Source organism: Hyla sarda, chromosome 2 (assembly GCF_029499605.1).
Source record: "Hyla sarda isolate aHylSar1 chromosome 2, aHylSar1.hap1, whole genome shotgun sequence".
Lineage (NCBI taxonomy): Eukaryota > Metazoa > Chordata > Amphibia > Anura > Hylidae > Hyla > Hyla sarda.
Window position 1 is genome coordinate 184,872,487 of NC_079190.1, and position 18,923 is coordinate 184,891,409.

The 18,923-nt window shown below is 38.0% G+C and overlaps 1 protein-coding gene across 3 annotated transcripts in view; it reads right to left on the reverse strand.

Moving 5' to 3' along the window:
* Positions 1 to 2,859: 2,859 nt before the first annotated feature.
* GABRA5 (gamma-aminobutyric acid type A receptor subunit alpha5) overlaps positions 2,860 to 18,923 on the reverse strand; it is a 252,490-nt gene continuing 236,426 nt past the window's right edge. For 2 of the 3 annotated variants that reach the window (XM_056555897.1, XM_056555899.1), the window contains 2 exons: positions 6,384 to 6,595; positions 2,860 to 3,838 (listed from right to left, as the gene is read on the reverse strand). In XM_056555897.1, coding sequence (XP_056411872.1) covers positions 3,512 to 3,838; positions 6,384 to 6,595 — 539 coding nt within the window. In that variant the 3' untranslated portion in view covers positions 2,860 to 3,511. The remainder of the gene's footprint in view (positions 3,839 to 6,383; positions 6,596 to 18,923) is intronic. The other variant, XM_056555896.1, reaches the window with a different exon arrangement.

Consider the following 18,923-nt stretch of genomic DNA (forward strand, 5'->3'; position numbering starts at 1 on the left):
TTCACGCTTGAGCTCTGAGCATGATAAAGGGCTGAAAGACTCCCATTAAAGGGGTACTCCGGTGGAAAACTTTTTTTTTTTTTAAATCAACTGTTGCCGGAAAGTTAAACAGGTTTGTAAATTATTTCTATTAAAAAAATCTTAATCCTTCCAGTACTTATTAGCTGTTGAATACTGCTGTACATAGAAAATTATTTTCTTTTTGGAACACAGTGCTCTCTGCTGACATCATGACCACAGTTCTCTCTGCTAACATCTCTGTCCATTTTAGGAACTGTCCAGAGCAGCATATGTTTTCAATGGGGATTTTCTCCTACTCTGGACAATTCTTAAAATGGACAGAGGTGTCAGCAGAGAGCACTGTGGTCATGATATCAGAAGAGCTCTGTGTTCCAAAAAGAAAATAATTTCCTCTGTAGCCTACAGCTGCTAAAAACTACTGGAAGGGTAAAGATTTTTTAATAGAAGTCATTTACAAATTTGTTTAACTTTCTGGCACCAGTTGATAAAAAAAAATGTTTTTCACCGGACTACCCCTTTAACAACCCCTCCTTAAAGTATCCAGTGATTGCAGGTAGGTTTATCATGGACATTACATGTAAAACATGGAGGAACTAGGGATATATATATATATATATATATATATATATATATATATATATATATATAGGAATATGCAAAGCTGCTCATTACACAACCTTTTCAGGTAGTGTTCCCTGGTATCAGCTTAGCTCCTGTTAAGGAATATAAAAAGCTAAAAAAGCTTTTTATATTCCTTAACAGGAGCTAAGCTGATACCAGGGAACACTACCTGAAAAGGTTGTGTAATGAGCTGCTTTGCATATTCCCCTACCCAAAATGCCTGCGGAGAGTGCTAATTGGCCTAACTTGAATCTCCGTTACACCTGAAGAGGTGTCCTCTCCCTGAGGAAAGTACTGACCCGTATATATATATATATATATATATATATATATATTTTTTTTTTTTTTCTTTTTTGTTTATTTATTTATTTTTGTAAGGATGCAGGCCGAGTTATCAAAATAAGCTTTACTGATCTCACCAATCCTCTACCAATGCCATTCTGATGCACCCTGACCCTGCTGATCTCTAACTTCTGATCCTGTCTGAACATGTCACTTAGTCAGTCACTTGTTGGAGCCAGTCATTACTTTCTTACATTTCCTGTTTGTCTAGACAGGGCCAGGAAGTGAAGATCACTAGGGACCTGCTAGATGTACGTACCACTGCTGCAAGGAAAAAATTGAGGTAAGTAAAGCATGTCAAATTTTATTGAATTCTGTCTGTTCTGTTTTAAAATAACTGCATCCCACCACCCATCCACCAGCACATAGGTTTACATGGATGTCCATTTCTAAATTGGTAATTATATAACATAGAGGCAAAATATGGGAATTCCAATCATCATGACACACATTTCCTATATCAGTATAAATCATTTACCTTATTTTCCTAATATACATGCTAATAGCTACAGTGATATCTTTGTTCAGTACAGGAGCTCTATTCCTCTATTCTACCACATAGTGATGCAGCTAGTGCCATCCTGATGCATTAAAATATTTTTACTTAAGTCTTGAAGTTAAGATAAATTATCCTATCACATTGCGCAATACTAATTTTAATATTACTCTCTAAATATTGGTACCAAGGACACTATAGTAATAAATAAATAATAATAATGATAAAAAATAATAACAATAAATTATCCTGCATTAGGATATCACAACACATTAGGTTACAGCTGTATATACTTGGAAAATGAAAGATTACATTTTCCCTACTAGGAGTACAAACCTTATGTAGCTAAATAGGTAGGTAGATACAGTATACAATTATATGTAAAGAGAGCCTCTAGTATGGCAACAAACATCTGTGGGCTGGAACAGAAAAAAAATGCTCTAGATCAAAGAAATAAGGCATTGTAGCATCAACAACCTATAAAGTATATAGAGCCTGTAATAATACTCATTCTTCTTACAGGGATCCAACTAGTAGGGGTCCTTTTGTCTCCTATATCATCTTTCAAGGTCGATTAAAGAGACAATTTTCATTCTTTTGGAAAAGAGCTATTTTAGGAAAATGTTCCAAATTCTGCAATTGTAGACATGCATAAAAGCCCATTGAAATTCTCAGCTGCATTCATACTTCTGCTGGTTTCTTTTAACCTTAAAGCGGTGTGGAAGCATGGATGACAGTTATACAGTTAGAACAAAGCTGTTGGATGACATCAATTCTGGAAAGTGTGTAACAAAATTTGAAAGCAGCCTTGGCTTGGATATAAGTATTTGAAAAAGTATTCTTCCCATAGATATACTGTAAATTGCGGATAGTTAAGACACACTGGAATAAAGCAAGTCAAGATTAATATGAGATGTAATGTATATCATGCATGGCTGTCCGAATGCAGAAATGATTGTGAAAGCTGCCATAAATGATTCTGAGTGTACTATATTTGTGGTATACACATTGAAGTTATTGTTGCATTTAGATTAGCATAGCGTTCAGTGCTGAATCAGTTATAAATGGTTACGCTAGAATACAAAACATGTAAACTGATAAAAAGGTTGATTTTATAAAAGCAAACCAAAGCAAATACCTGTTGCCATGTTCTCTCGGCTACAAAGTAACATTTGATACATGACACTTTAACATACTAATAAACAGCAGTTGGATTACTGAAGTAAAATATACATGGGTCGTCCCCAATCTAAGCCAAAACATTCATTGCATAAATATTAGTATTTTACTGGTTATGGTCTCCATACAGTGATTTAAATAAAGTATATATATATATATATATATATATATATATATATATATATATATATATACATATACATACATGTGTGTGTATTTAAGCTATTCTGCATTATAATTCCATGCAGTAGACTCACTAGCAAAAATTATTGTTGCGCTCTCCTATCACCAAAATACTGTATCATTAGAAAAATATGGCACACACATTAACTACATTGATATACAATATATTACAGCAGGTTACATTGGATACAGCGGATTAAAATACTGGCCCTTTAAGAAAAATTTTTATTTCATTGTGGCATAACAGTTCCATGTTTATCCTAATAAAAGTAATAAGTACTCTTCTTGGATATTTCTAAATATGGCTTAAGACCTAAATGTTCACAGAAATTGTCTAATACCTTTCTTCCATTGGTTTACTTAAATCATATCACTGCCATATCAGTCATGTCTCTAAAATGAGTAGATGCAATATTTAGATAAGACATTACAAGATTTTAATTGTTAATGTAGCAACGTAAGACAGGTTTTTGGCCTTAGTCTTTTTCCTTTTCTTTTAAAAAATGAGGTAAGACATTCATATGAGCAGATCGAGCCAGTGACTATTCATGCCAAAAAAAATAAATAAATAAATAAATAAAACAAACATAAGAAAATAATATTTAAAAAAAAAATGTCCTGGACCTACTGTGTTACTTTCATTGGTATAGTCAGGTGCGGAAATATGGCTTAGATGTGTATTGGCAATACTTGAGATGCCTTGGACGAGGCTGCCCCCTTGATGACAGGTTCCCTGTTCAAATATGTTGCCCAATACACTAAGTTGAAAGTTCCAAACATGACGGGGAAAACTATTCGAGACATTTTGTCAATCTTGCTGACACTGTTGTAAGTCTTTTTGTTTTCTGGACACTTCTCTTCAACTTTCATATGCAAAGAAGCAGGATTTGAGATGACAGATGAACTAAGGTCTTTTGAAATGTTGGGTGTGTAGGTTATTCTTCCTCCACCATAGGTATTGATGGGTTTTCTTCCAATAGATTCTTGCTCTTTTTTCTGTGTGGTGGATGAAAATTTAAAAGATTGTTTAAACATACATAACACTTAAAGGACATCTATAGTGCAAAATAACTTATCCCCTTTCCGAATGATAGGGGATAAGTTATAGATCGGGGGAGGCCGAGCGCTGGGGCCCCCCGGGATCTCCTGGATGGGGCCGCAGCAATGTACAGGAAAGGGAGCATTCCGTCCCCGCATGACGCGGCGGCCGACACGCCCACTCCATGTACCCCATAGAGATACATGGAGGGGGCGTGTTGGCCGCGGCTTTCTGCTGGGGACGAAACTTCACTTCCTGCAGACTGCCACGGCCCCGTCCAGGAGATCCCGGGGGGCCCCAGCGCTCGGACCCCCCGTGATCTATAACTTATCCCCCCTAAGTTATTTTGCGCTGGAGTACTCCTTTAACAAAAATGAACTTCCACTCTAGTACTTTATTCTAGGTATAGTATACAGAAGACTTCCAAGCTGTCTATACCTCAAAATGAAAAAAAAGCTTACTTACTACTTATTCTATAAAATGCCAGTTTCTTTTTAATCTACTAATGTGTTCTATAAAAGTTTTTGGAAAAGTAACTGTCAGTGCAAACATTGGAAATACTGCTTTTTTTTTAACAATGGGGGAGGGTGTTAAATAAAAACTGTGAAAACAACACCCATCTGTTTTTTTCATAGCAACCAATCAGAGATCAGGTTTTATCTCTGATTTATTAACCCCTTACGGACCCGTTTTTTTTCTGTTTTTGCATGATCGTTTTTTCCTCCTTACCTTTAAAAAATCATAACTCTTTCAAATTTTGCACCTAAAAATCCATATGATGGTTTATTTTTTGCGCCACCTATTCTACTTTGTAATGATGTCAGTGATTTTACCCAAAAATCTATGGCGAAACGGAAAAAAAAATCATTGTGAGACAAAATTGAAAAAAACACAATTTTGTAACTTTTGGGGCTTCCGTTTCTACACAGTACATTTTTCTGTAAAAATGACACTTTCTCTTTATTCTGTCGGTCCATATGATTAAAACGATAACCTACTTATGTAGGTTTGATTTTGTCATAACTACATGCAGGAAAATTGTTATCTTCTGACCCCTATAACTTTTTTATTTTTCTGCGTATGGGGCGGTAGGGGAGCTCATTTTTTGCACCATGTTCTGACGATTTTAGCGGTAACAAATTTGCATTGTTAGGACTATTTTGGACTTTTGTGTGCATACGCCATTGACCGTGCGGTTTAATTAACGATATATTTTAATCATTTGGACATTTCCGCACGCAGCGATACCACATACGTTAATTTTTTTTTTTTTTACACAGTTTTTTTTAATGGGAAAAGGGGAGTGATTCAAACTTTTATTAGGGAAGGAGTTATATGATCTTTATTCACTTTTTTTGTAACTTTTTTTTTTGCAATGTTGTTTGCTCCCATAGGGGGCTATAACACTGCACACACTGATCTTTTACATTGATCAATGGTTTCTCATAGGAAACCATTGATCAATGATTCTGCCGCTTGACTGCTCATGTATGGATCTCAGGCACTGAGTAGTCATTCGGCAATCGGACACCAGGAGGCAAGGTGTGCTGTGTCACAGCTGTTCGGGGCGCCGTGGTTTCACCGCGGACATCCCGAACAGCCCCCTGAGCTAACCGGCAATGATTTAATTTAATTTGAGATGCGGCATTCAACTTTGAACGCTGCATCTAAAGGGTTAATAGCACGCGGCACCGCGATCAGTGTTGCGCGCTATTAGCCATGGGTCCCGGCCGCTGTTAAAGCGCGTTATAGAACGGGAGCGGACTCATGACGTACCGTTTTGCCGTGGAATTTCCTTTTTTTCATGCGGAATTTGCGGGGAATTGCTCTTTCTCTTGCTCTTTCTTCAAGCGGAGAGGAATTCCACCGCGGGATTCTGTGAGCAGAATCTCCGCAGTATGAACAAGAAAGAGCAAAATACATTAAGGTCTATGGGAAGAAGAGATGTTGTATTTTTTCAAGGAGAGAATTCACGAGGAATTACTTGAGTAAATTCCTCGTGAATTCCTCAATGTGAACAGGCCCTAATGGGTAGTAAAATATTTTGTTATATATGGAACTTACTATTTTCTAGTGTATTCCATATTTTATATAAACAGCACCTAGTGTAAATATAAGAAACACATCTAACACATTTTAGTTGTTTTTTGTAATATTTTTTTACACTGTTACTTAGAAATTCATACATTTAAAACACAAGGGAAGTCCACTTGGAGCAAAAGCATTAAGAATCTGTTCTGTACTGTGGTCCTGCAAACATATATTCTTACCAATATGTTCACTGTTAACATCGCACTTTCCATGTAGTTCAGTTTTCATGAAGTATTTCTCTAAACATGAATAATTTAATCATAAGCTTAGCTAAGTGTAGGAATGTACTTTCAAGAAATGATCTTCTACATCACATATTTATCCATGAGTTTAGATTTTCCCCTAAGTAATCCTTCTATAACCAAAGATATGGACACATTGATGTTTATAACTTCAAAGTAAAATGAGCACCTTTATTTTTGCAGCTTCAAGTGCTTTCTTTCCATCCCAGGCCCAGCTCCTCTTAGTGAAATAGTTGACAGTTGCAAATTCAATAAGTGCCGAAAAAACAAAGGCATAGCATACAGCTATAAACCAGTCCATCGCAGTAGCATAGGCAACCTTTGGCAGTGAGTTCCGAGCGCTTATACTTAGTGTTGTCATGGTGAGCACTGTTGTAACACCTTTGTATAAAAAGAACAGATATTAAGCTTATCATATGAAATCTTTGTCTAAATCACTAAATCAACGTAAGATCAATGTAAAAAAAAGGAAATCAATTAAATCGAAGAAAAAAAAAATAGTGAAGAGAATAAAATGTACATACAGTATATATGACAAGATAAATACATAGACATATTAAATAATGGAAGTAAAATAGTGTTCAAACATTAAGGTTTAAATGTTATTGACGCAGGTTGTAAATGTTCGTCCTGGTGAGGTGGTACTTAACGCACCAGGACGTATATTTACGTCCTATACATAACCGTGAGCATCGGAGCGATGCTCAGGTCATGCACGGCAGGTCCCGGCTGCTGATAGCTGTCAGGGACCTGCCGGTAATGGCGGACATCCGCGAACGTGCGGATGTCCGCCATTACCCCTCAGATGCCATGATCAATACAGATCACGGGATCTGCAGAAGCGCGGCACTTAATGTGGGCTATCGGATCGCCCGCAGCGCTGCAATCCGATCATCTGTAATGGCGGATGGAGGTCCCCTCACCTGCCTCTGTCCTTCTCCCAGTGTCTTCTACTCTGGTCTGTGACCGAGCAGACCAGAGCAGAAGATAGCCGATAACACTAATAAGTGCTATGTCCTATGAATAGCACTGGACAGTATTAGCAATCAAATGATTGCTATAAATATTCCTCTATGGGGACTATTAAAAGGTAATAATAAAAGTAAAAAATAAAAGTAAAAAAAAATGTTAAAACCCCTCCCAGAATAAAAATGTAAATTGTCAGTTTTTCCCCATTTTACCCCCAAAAAGTGTAAAAAAAAAATTATTTATAAACATATTTTGTATTGCCTCGTGCATAAATATCCGAACTATTAAAATATAATGTTAATTATCCCATAGGGTTGAACGGCGTGAACGTAAAAAAAAAAAGTCCAAAATTGCTGCTTTTTTATAACATTTTATAAAAAAAAATTATAAAAAATGTATTAAAAGTTTAATATATGCAAATGTGGTATCAAAAAATATTACAGATCACAGCACAAAAAATGAGCCCTCATACCCCCGCTTATACAGAAAAATGAAAAAGTTATAGGTCAGTAAAATAGTGGGGTTTTAAACTCACTAATTCAATTAAAAAGTCTGCTATTTTTTCTAAGCGGTATAATAATAGAAAAGTACGTAATCATGGGTATCATTTTAATCGTATTGACCCAGAGAATAAACATGTCTATTTTACCATAAAGTGTACAGCATGAAAACAAACCCTTCCAAAATTTGCTAAATTGCGGTTTTCTTATCAATTTCCTCAAACAAATAGTATTTTTTGGTTGCGCCATACATTTCATGATAAAATGAGTGATGTCATTACAAAGGGCAACTGGTTGTGCAAAAAATAAGCCCTCATACTAGTCTGTGGATGAAAATATAAAAGAGTTATGATTTTTAGAAGGCAAGGAGGAAAAGTCCTTAAGGCCCAAATGTATCCTTAAGGGCTTAAAGGAAAGCACATTTTTAGCCACATTTCAATTCTGCTATCTAATTGCTTTATATATAAAGCAGTTTTCTCCAGTCAGTGGCCTGAAAGTGCCATGTGGTTCTCAATGATATTGGAACAAATAGAGTTGGCAGTCGTGTATACCTGGTGGTGCTCGCAGACCAGAGAACAACTGGAACAGGAGAGATGAAGTCTCGCCACTCATGAGTGAATTGCAAAATCTTTCAGTGTTTATTCACACTTCTTAGGTAAAGCGCCACACAGGACGCGTTTCGTCCGATAACGGCTGTGGACGAAATGCGTCCTGTGTGTCGCTTTACCTAAGAAGTGTGAATAAACACTGAAAGATTCTGCAATTCACTCATGAGTGCCAAGACTTCCTTTCTCCTGTTCCATGTGGTTCTCAGGCCCCCTGTTTATGGCTACCGAGTTATTGGCGTCTAGAAATAGTACTGTGCCTCACTGACAACCGTTGCCACAGCAATTGTAAGATTCATCAGCATAATAACGACCACGCAGGGGTTACACAACAGGGTTAAACCATATAACACTTTTGGGTTCAAACCATTTTAACATGACATGACACAGGACATCACTGCCTCATTTTCTTACACACTGAAGTTTTTTGTTTTGATATTTTACTTATAAGTAACAATTAGCAAATAAAAGTAAGTAAATGCACTAAACAATATCGGTTTGGTTATTATTATTATTTTTTTTTTTATAGACATTGGACCTCATTAACAAAGCTTTTTTGGCGCACACTGTGAAATGTTTGCGCCAACATGCCCAGCATGTGATATAATGAGTCAAAAAAATACACAAAATCAAATAAAACCCTTCAAAAGGGACATGGCATCAAATCTGCATAAGAAACCTACATATGCATTAAGGTTTCATACAAAAAAAAAAAAGACAACTCTATAACTTCAGAAAATTGCTGACTACAAAATAATCACCCTACACAACCTCATTACCCAATTTCTTCAATTCTGGCCCTTTGGAATGTTTTGGGTTTGATTTGATTTTGCTTAGTTCTAGGTTTCCGAGTTATAATGTGTGTATTTATTTGTAATTTAGAATTTTCATTTTTCCTGTGTGTGCCAAAAAATCCAATGTGCGCCGAAATTGGGCCAATTAACCCCCACAAACAAAATAAACACATGAATTATTAAACCTACAACAAATACAACCCTATACTTTAATGACGACCATTTTTTATTTATTTAATGTGAGTCAAGACAATGGGGCTGATTAATCAGCTGATCACTGACCCTTTAACATTCACCATGTAAAAAGCTTTTAGCCTGCAAGTTTTGCCTTTTGAATGTATAGTGGTGCACTCCGGTGCAGATACAGTAGATGCAACAAGGCAGCATTATAATCGGGGGCACAGCTAGTCAAATATAATTGAAAAAAGAAATGAAAACACTATTCTTCAATGCATGATATTAAATAACGTATAAAATACAGAGAAAAAAAATGAAGATTCTATTACTTCTGGAATACTATGGTAAAATTAACTTCTATTCCACTCCATAAGACTTGTGAATGGACGCCAAAATAAACATATGGGGCCATATTCCAGGCCATAAGACTTGTGAATGGGCGCCAAAATAAACATATGGAGCCACATGAATGTGTGAAACAAAAGTTACTGATACTGTAACTTACAGAATCATTTTGGCTTTTCATATATACCTTAAAGGAGTACTTAACCCCTAGACATTTTTTCCCGTATCCTTTGATGTCTGATCGCAGGGGTCCAACTTCGGGCTTCCGTGTTCGTTTAGTTACGGCACTCCCCTTCCATTCAGGGGGGGGGGGGTGATATGGTGATCATACATCTGATATCCTTTGGATAGGGGATAAGATGTCTAGGGCCAGAGTACCCTTTGAAATTTACATAAGGTAATTTTCCTTATAAAACATTATAGCTTATTGTGTCATCAGTAGTGGTGTATATAGAAGAGAGGGATCTTATAGCCAAGATTACAAGTAGACCCTCCATTATGGTGTTGGTTTTAGTCAACTAGGACATCAACTTCATTGTTAACAATGACCAATGCTACCCTGTAGCAAAGGAGACACAATGCCTTTTGGTCTGGTCTATGGTACATATACCCTAGATCAGTGGTCTCAAACTGGGGCCCTCCAGATGTTGCAAAACTTCAACTCCCAGCATGCTCGTACATCAGTTTTAGACCACTGGCCTAGATGGACAGCATAATATATGTGAAGCATTTCCTCAGTTACTATTGATAGGTAAGGATCACTTAAAGTAAAAAAATATATACATTTAAATTTTATTTAGAACTTTTCTTTCATGAAACATCTATTTCTGTAAAATGTTTGGGAAAATTTTATAAACATTCAAACATTCTTAAGGCTTTACTGCTGTCCTCAGCACTTTTCAATCTCTACAACAAACTATTACTGTAGATACAGACAGTGAAGGGATGTTCCTATAATGAGCGCAGTCAGCAGTTTATTGATTGTATCATCTAAAATTATATTTCTTGCTCCTAGTGTTATACAATTGACATGCAAGAGCAAATGCAAAGCATCTACTTCTCAAAGCTCCCAACAAAAATATCAATGAAATACAGATTGGGGGACATTTACTTTTGTGTTTATGCCGATTTTGTGGTGGCAAAAAAAGGTGCATCTTTGGGCACAGTGTGTTAATGTGCCTTTTTGTTGCGCCTTTTTTGATATATGCCCTTTTTAAAAACTGTGAAATCCAGAAGTGGGCACTTTTCCGAAGCAGTGGACAATATTTATTATTTGCGCCTCTTGGCAAAAGGGCGCATAAAAAGGCACATCGTCCTTAAACAAGCCACAAATTCATTCCATGTTGAGGCAACCTTTTCATTGTGGCTGGAGCCAAAGAAATCAGAAGGTTAAAAGGGTACTCTGCTCCTATACATATTATCCCCTATGCAAAGGATAGGGGTTAACATGTCTGATTGTGGGGTCCAGCCGCAGGCCACCCCCCCCCCCCCCCCCCGATCTCTGGGTTGGCGCTGCAGCATTACAGTCATGGAAGCCTCGGGCTTTCATGATTGTGGCATCCCACCATTACCCCTTTATTAATGTCTATGGGAGGGGGCATACAGTAGACATTTATGGAGGAAGCATGGCGGCTGTGTTTGTCAGTTATCCGGAACTGCATGGAGCACTGAATGACTGGGGTGCCGCGACAGAGATTGTGGGGGTCCCCAGCAGCTGGACCTCAACGATAAGACATGTTATCCCCAATCCTTTGGATAGGGGATAACATGTCTAGCATGTCTACCCCTTTAAAACCAAAAGTTGCAATATTTATTAAGGCTGTGCCCCTTTATAAATACCCAAGAAAAACTGAGCTATTCACAAAAAATGATATGCAAAAAATAGATATGCTTTATTGATGCATAATGTGACATACAATAAAATTATTAAAACAAGGAGGAATGCAACAACAGAAAAGACGGCAGCCTGGGACATATATGTATGTGCATGTGCTGAGCAATTGATAAAATACAGTGTGGGTGATATAAGTACGGTAGTGTGGTATTTTTGTTGCACATGTCAAACTTACCTAATCACTTTATAGTATTGCACTTTATCAGTTCATGTGCAATATAGACTGCATAGCCCCTTAGTCTGTATACAGTTATTTACTACAAATTTCTACTACCGTACTTCTACCACCCACACTGTATTTTATCAATTGCTCAGCACATACATATATGTCCCAGACTGCCATCTTTTCTGTTGTTGCATTCCTCCTTATTTTAATAATTTTATTGAATGTCACATTAAGTATCAACAAAACATGTCAATTTTTTGCATATAATTTTGTCTGAATAGCTCAATTTTTCTGGGATATATATCATTCATTGGAGTCTATATAATATATAGGTTTTTCACACATTTTTAGGGTAACACTTATAGTCATACTGCATTTGCCTTTTTCTGAGGCACGGTACTTAAATTATCTATGGGTAGCTAATTTTTAGGCACCCCCTACATATATAATTTTTTTTTATCCTAGGGTGTGTAATTGTTATGTGTTTGTTTTTGTTTACATGTGTACCTTTATAGTAAACTTGAAGAAGGACAGCCAAAATAGGCTAAACTAATTCTGTCAGAAAAAACGGCATCATACATTAACATTAATAAATGTCCCCCATTTTTCAATTACCAAAATGATAAGACATTAGGTAAAATAATACCATATATATGAAGCTTAAACCAACGCATCTAACTGTGAAGCATGGCTAAATGACTGTGTGATGTTCAGATCCAAGCTACAGACAATTAAAGGAGCCTGCCAGTAATTATTTATTTTTATTATTTACTTTTTTCTTTCTTTTTCTTATATAGTGTGGCATAGGCTATTATTAGTGAATATTGTAGAATTCCTTTTGTATGCCTTGCTTATCTATTTTAGCTGATGTAGCTTATATCATATTTATATAATATCTGAATATATATTTCAGAAAATAAATTATTTTCTCAAATGGACATGATTATGAAGGATCTGTGCTAGTGGCTGTGTTGTGAGGGCTAGGGCTAAATGGCTGTGTTGTGAGTCCACCATAAAGCTGCTGCTTTTTTGTGTGAAATAGCTATTTCCTGTTCGAGCTACCTCCCTCCCTCCAACTACAAGTCTCAAGATCCTTTATTTGTAAATGTGAGATCACTTTTCTCCCGCCACACATCAGTCACCCCACCCATTGCAGTACAGCTGGGTTATGCATGCTGTTCATGAAAGTACAATTCCCTGCAGCTGTGTGGAGATTGATTTCCTTCCCACCAAGCAGACATGCTACCTTTCAACATCTAAATAGCAATGTAATGTCTCAGGCTGCACTGAAACCTGGGAAAACCTGAGACAACGCTAATTTTGTATGCTGCTAAAAATTTACATTGGGGCAAAGATCACATAAGAATTGTTGTGAGACCAGCCATCAAACGCAGGTACAGACACTATATTATGAATTAAACTTATTTTACATCCTCTGCAGCACAGTCGGATAAAAAAAATAAATCCTGGAATACCCCTTTAATCCCCACATTAAGATTTGGGATGATAGGGCTTCATATACCACTGCAGAGGAATTTGAAGTTCTGATCTAGATCAAAGCAGTCAAAAGATGATCAAAGATTAGTTTATTTATTCCATAACCCAACTACCTAATATTGATTCATTCACACAGAGAAGCTTAGTTTAGGTGTTCTTTCATTATGTTTGAGTGCCATGGATTAGATGTTTTGTACTGTACCCTATTATATCTACCAGAGATATTTGTTGTTAGTTAAAAGTGGGCAGAATGTTTATTTATATATCACTCCTGTATTCATATTTCTATATATATATTTAGATGTATATGTATATATATATATATATATATATATATATATATATATATATATATATATATAATGGGGTGTGAGGTCCTCTTTCCCCAATAAAATGTGATACTTAAACTCTGATAACAGTTGTTCTTCTATAATTTAGTTATGAACTCAGCTTCAAATCTGACTAATGTGTTATAATGTGTTATATTCATGCATGTATATCATGGTGTTTTTTTTAATACTCACTTTTGTTAATTAATTGCAACCAATATATCTGCAAATATTTCATTAATATTTTATCATATTGCAAAAGTTATTCCTAGAGCTACATCATTAAATTACATCCCATCTGGGTAAATAGTGAGGCCCTGAGATGTGAATTGTATCTGGTTTACAATATTCAAATATCTCCAACACATCTACATACTAACACATTCACACATTTATTCTCCCCTGTACCCCTGTATGGTAAAGATTTGCATATAATGTATGGTCATCATTATTTCCATTTTCCTCTTCCCTCTACCTAGCTGTAGGTAGTAGCAGCATTACAGAAATAGCGTTTTATTTGAATTTTTTGTGAGAATAAAATGGATGCTTAAGTATATTTTTATGATAGTATAGTATCTTTGCTATTTCCATTAGTAAAAATGTGTCCCATGATTAACAATGCTGTCCAACATACATCTTGCTCGATGCATGGAATCCTTAAAGGGGTTCTCCGGTGCTTAAACATCTTATCCCCTATCCGAAGGATAGGGGATAAGATGCCTGATCACGGGAGTCCCGCCACTGGGGACCCCCGGGATCATGCACGCGACACCCCGTTTGTAATCAGTCCCCGGAGCGTGTTCACTCCGGGACTGATTACCGGCGACTACAGGGCGGGCTGCGTGTGACGTCACGCCTGCGCTGGCGTGTGACGTCACGCTCTGCCCCACAATGCAAGCCTACGGGAGGGGGCGTGATAGCTATCACGCCCCCTCCCGTAGGCTTGCATTGAGGGGCGGAGCATGACATCACACGGGGGCAGAGGCGTGATGTCACACGCCGCTGGCGGGACTCCCGCGATCAGGCATCTTATCCCCTATCCTTTGGATAGGGGATAAGATGTTTAAGCTCCGAAGAACCCCTTTAAACATTTAAAAGTGCATACTGCTGTGTGATATGTATGCATATTTGGAAGCCCAGATCCTTGACTTAAAGGGGTGCTACCGTGCTGACAACTAAATAAGATATCTAAAGCATAGGGGATAAGTTACCTGACCGCGCGGGGTCCCGCCGCTGGGGACACCCGCGATCTCGCATGCAGCCCCCAGTTCTCATCAGGCCCCAGAGCGAACATCCGCTCCAGGTCTAATGACGGGGCCGGTGATCGTGATGTCACAGCTCCATCCCCGTGTGATGTCACGCTCCGCCCCCTCCATGCAAGTCTATGGCAGGGGCGAGACAGCCATAGACTTATATTGAGGGGGCGGAGAGTGATGTCACATGGGGGCAGAGCCGTGACGTCACTATACTCCGGCCCTGTGATCGGCAGTCATCAGACCAGAAGCGATGTTCGCTCCGGGACCTGATGAGAGCGGGGTTCTGCGTGCGAGATCGCTGGGGTCCCCGAGTGATCAGGCAACTTACTTATCCCCTATCCTTTAGATAGGGGATAAATTGTCAGCACCGTAGTACCCCTTTAGAGGAGCAACAGGCAACCTTAAGATCCATTAAATATATGGGAAAGGATTCTGCTGCTCACTGAGCAAACACTCACTGCAACATGGTGGTGTTAAAAACAGTGATGTAGAAAAGCAAAGGGAAGTTTCTAAAACCTTCAAGTCCAGTGAAGGAAACAGGATTTGGGCAGTAATAAAAAAAAAAAAAAAAAAAGGACTTTTAAAGCTAGAGTAGGACCCACTATGGGGCCGGGGAGGGGGGCACTTCTGGGCCGAATTTTAATAACAGGCCAGACAGAGTATTAAATGTATTAAATTAAATATGTTTGTGATGACCAAATGGCAATCTGGGGTGATCATGTCATGTTATTGCACATTTTCTATTCCATTATTAACACTCTATATTGCTTGGTCCATGTTAGTTCATTTTCTTAAATTTGGTAATATGTTGATTTTGTTTATCTTGCCTTATTTTGTAGAACTGGTTTGGTTTATTTGTTTTTAATATGTATTGATTAAAAGTTAAATTTTAATGCAGAGTCTTTTTAGTCCTGTGGTAGTTTAGATTACCTCTACCCCTCAATGTCTCTTCTACTTTCCCTTCTACCGTCCAGCCCACCATCCCCAACAAAGCTCTGAGATTTTGTGTTCCCGTAAGGCTAAGGCTAAGTTTCTACCTGTTTTTTTGTGGCACAAAAAAAGGCAAGAAAAAAATGCCAGAAAAAACGCCACAGCATTTTCCTGTGTTTGCCGTTTTTTTCTTGCATTTTTTCTGCCATTTTTTGCATTTGAGTGGAAATTTCATTTTTGGCCCCTTTGGCGTTTGTTTTGCCACCCAAAATTTGTTGGGTACCGAAAAAAAAAAAAAAAAGGAAGCAGTAATGATGGAAAAAATTTTTTTTACGAGATTTTAATTAATGTTCAATAAAGTGTGTAAGTGTGTAATTCAAATTTTTTCCTCTATTTTTTACATTTTTTTTAGGTAGTGCTACTACTCCCAGCATGGAACAGACTGTTTCATGATGGGAGTAGTAGTACCTGTACTAATTGACATCGTCCAGGGTGTCAGTCGTGACACCCGATGCGATCGTCCATAATATAGCAGAGATGCGGAACGGCTCTATACAGCGCTCACATCTCTGCACTATACTCCGTCCAGCCAGTGATGTGAATAGAACATCACTCATTCATATTTTCCGCCCAGAGTGGGTATTGGCCGGATGGTTACGGCCACTCACAGCTCTCAGCAGGAAATATGAATTTTTTTATTTATTTTATTATTCACATCACTGGCCGGAGTATAGTGCAGAGATGCGAGCGCTGTATAGAGCCGCATCTCTGCAATAGATAGGACTATCGCATCGGGTGTCAGGAGTGATACCCGCTGTGATCTCTCCTTAATTGCAGGTACTACTACTCCTAACATGGTGCATACTCTGCTCCATGCTGGGAGCTGTAGTACCTGCATTAATAGACAGATCGCAGCGAGTGTAACTTCTGACACCTGTTACAATCTGTCTATTAATGCAGGTACTACAGCTCCCAGCATTGAGCAGAGTGTGTTCCATGTTGGGAGCAGTAGTACCTGCAGTTAAGGAAGGATCACAGTGGATGTCACTCCTGACACCAGCTGTGATCCTCCTGTATAATGTATAGATGCGGGTCACCGGCCACTCTTCTATGGTCCCCTGCACTGACGTATATATACACCTATTCATATTTCCCACAGAAAGTTGTTATTGGATGGAAGCATCTGGCCAATCACAGCTCTCTGTGGGAAATATGAATAGGTGTATATATACGTCAGTGCAGGGGACTACAGAAGAGCAGCCGCCGCATCTATACATTATACAGGAGCATAGCAACAGACCCGGGGCGATCTGTCAGTAAGTACAGGTACTAATACTCCCATCAGTGAAAAACACAGACACACTACATTTTTATTATTGTCGGCTACATTTTTAGTGCCCTGCCCGCACTCCTAAATTGATCCCTGTTTTAAAAATTAATAACATTTTTGTTATAAAAAATATAAATTTCATTAGATACAATTTTTTCCATCTCTACTGTATCTTTTTTTATATTAATTTGTTAATGGTACCCTACAAAATTTTTATTAAAAAGGTATCTCCATCACTTCTTTGGATCGCTAAAGTCCAAAAAAGAATAAAAACTGCCTGCAAAAACTCCAAAGTTAAAACCCACATGTCATATTTCTTGGCGTTTTTTCACTCCCATAGATTTCTATTGGAGAAAAATGCCACAATTTCAGGGAAAAAAAGCCATTGGCTCAACATGCTGCGACTTTGCAAAATCGCCAAGGAGCTAAAAAAAACAGTGAAAAAAAAATGAAAAGGATGAAAAATACGCCAAACTGAAAAATGGCAAGTGGAAAAAGAATATTGCCATTTCTCATTGATTTACAGCTAACATCTGGCCGCAGCGTTTTGGCCGAAAAAACGCCATGCGGCATACTTGGCGTTTTTCTTGACATTCCCCCCCCCCCCCCAAAAAAAAAAAAACAAGTAGAAACTTAGCCTAAGACTCGAAACAGAACCCTTTCACCTTGTGGTGGGTCCCACCAGTAGCCTCTTCCATTATATCTCTCCAATACCTTCCCACAAGTGTCCCCTAGTAATGAGGATCAGATTCTAATTCTTCAAGGATGCCCTGGACAGCTGTTCTATGTTTCTGTGGCTTTTTTTCCTATTCTCATGTATGATGAGGGACCAAAGTACTCTTATAAATATTATGCTCATCTGAACGTGAAATAAGTTGGAGTATGATGCTGGTCTATTAAATGTGTCAGTCATTTAAAAAAAAAAACTTTTGACGTTAGAGAGTCAAGTTTTTATTGGTCGGTGTCTCAGTGCTGAGCCCCCCATTGATCAGGAGAATCACCTGGGATAAGCACATGGTAGTTTGGTTTTCTCCCCAGCTCTCAGAGATCTTTGTCTTGCTTCCCCATAGACTTAAAGGGGTACTCCTCCCCTAGACATCTAATCCCCTACCCAAAAGATAGGAGATAAGAAGTCTGATCGCAGGGGTCCTGCCACTGGGGACCAACGCAATCTCCCTGCTTCACCTGGCGTCCGTTTTGAGAGTCGGGTGCAGTGCCGGGGCTCGTGATGCCATGGCCCCTCAAAATGTCATGACCAGGCTTACATTGAGGGGGCGTGGCTGTGACATCATGAGGGGCATGATTGTGACTCTTCAAGCCTCCTGCCCCGCATCTCCAGTCATCCGGAAAAGATTGCTGAGAACTAGGGAGTTAAGCTCCCTACCGTTCACTTATCCCAAATTGTTTTCCTGATCGGTGTCAAAGTTTTTTTTTTTTTTAAATGACAAGGACATTTTTATAAATATCCCCCATGATATGTAATTAAACAGCACATAATTTTAGACTTAAAAGATCTATAGCCAGATACATACATTATGTTTCAGCTGAAAAGGTTGCATTATAATTATTGTGCCCTTTTCACACACATACAAATTGAAATAATTCCAGTTACTGAAAATTGTAACTTGAATAGAGCTACAGTACTTGCAGCCTGGCCTACAGTTGATTGTCACAATGGAACAAGCTTATACAAGTTCCACCATTACGTGAATATAAAAAGAACAGGTACAGTGATGGAAAACATAATAGAAATCATCATAGAAACATCAGATTCTAAAATAAATCTAAATTCTTTGCTACTTGAGCCTTTCGAAAAAGAACCTGAACTGTACTGAAATACATTTTAAAATGTCAGACTACTCTGTTTTTAAGGACAGATAAGTCTATCATAAAGCAAGGCATGAATACATGGATTCA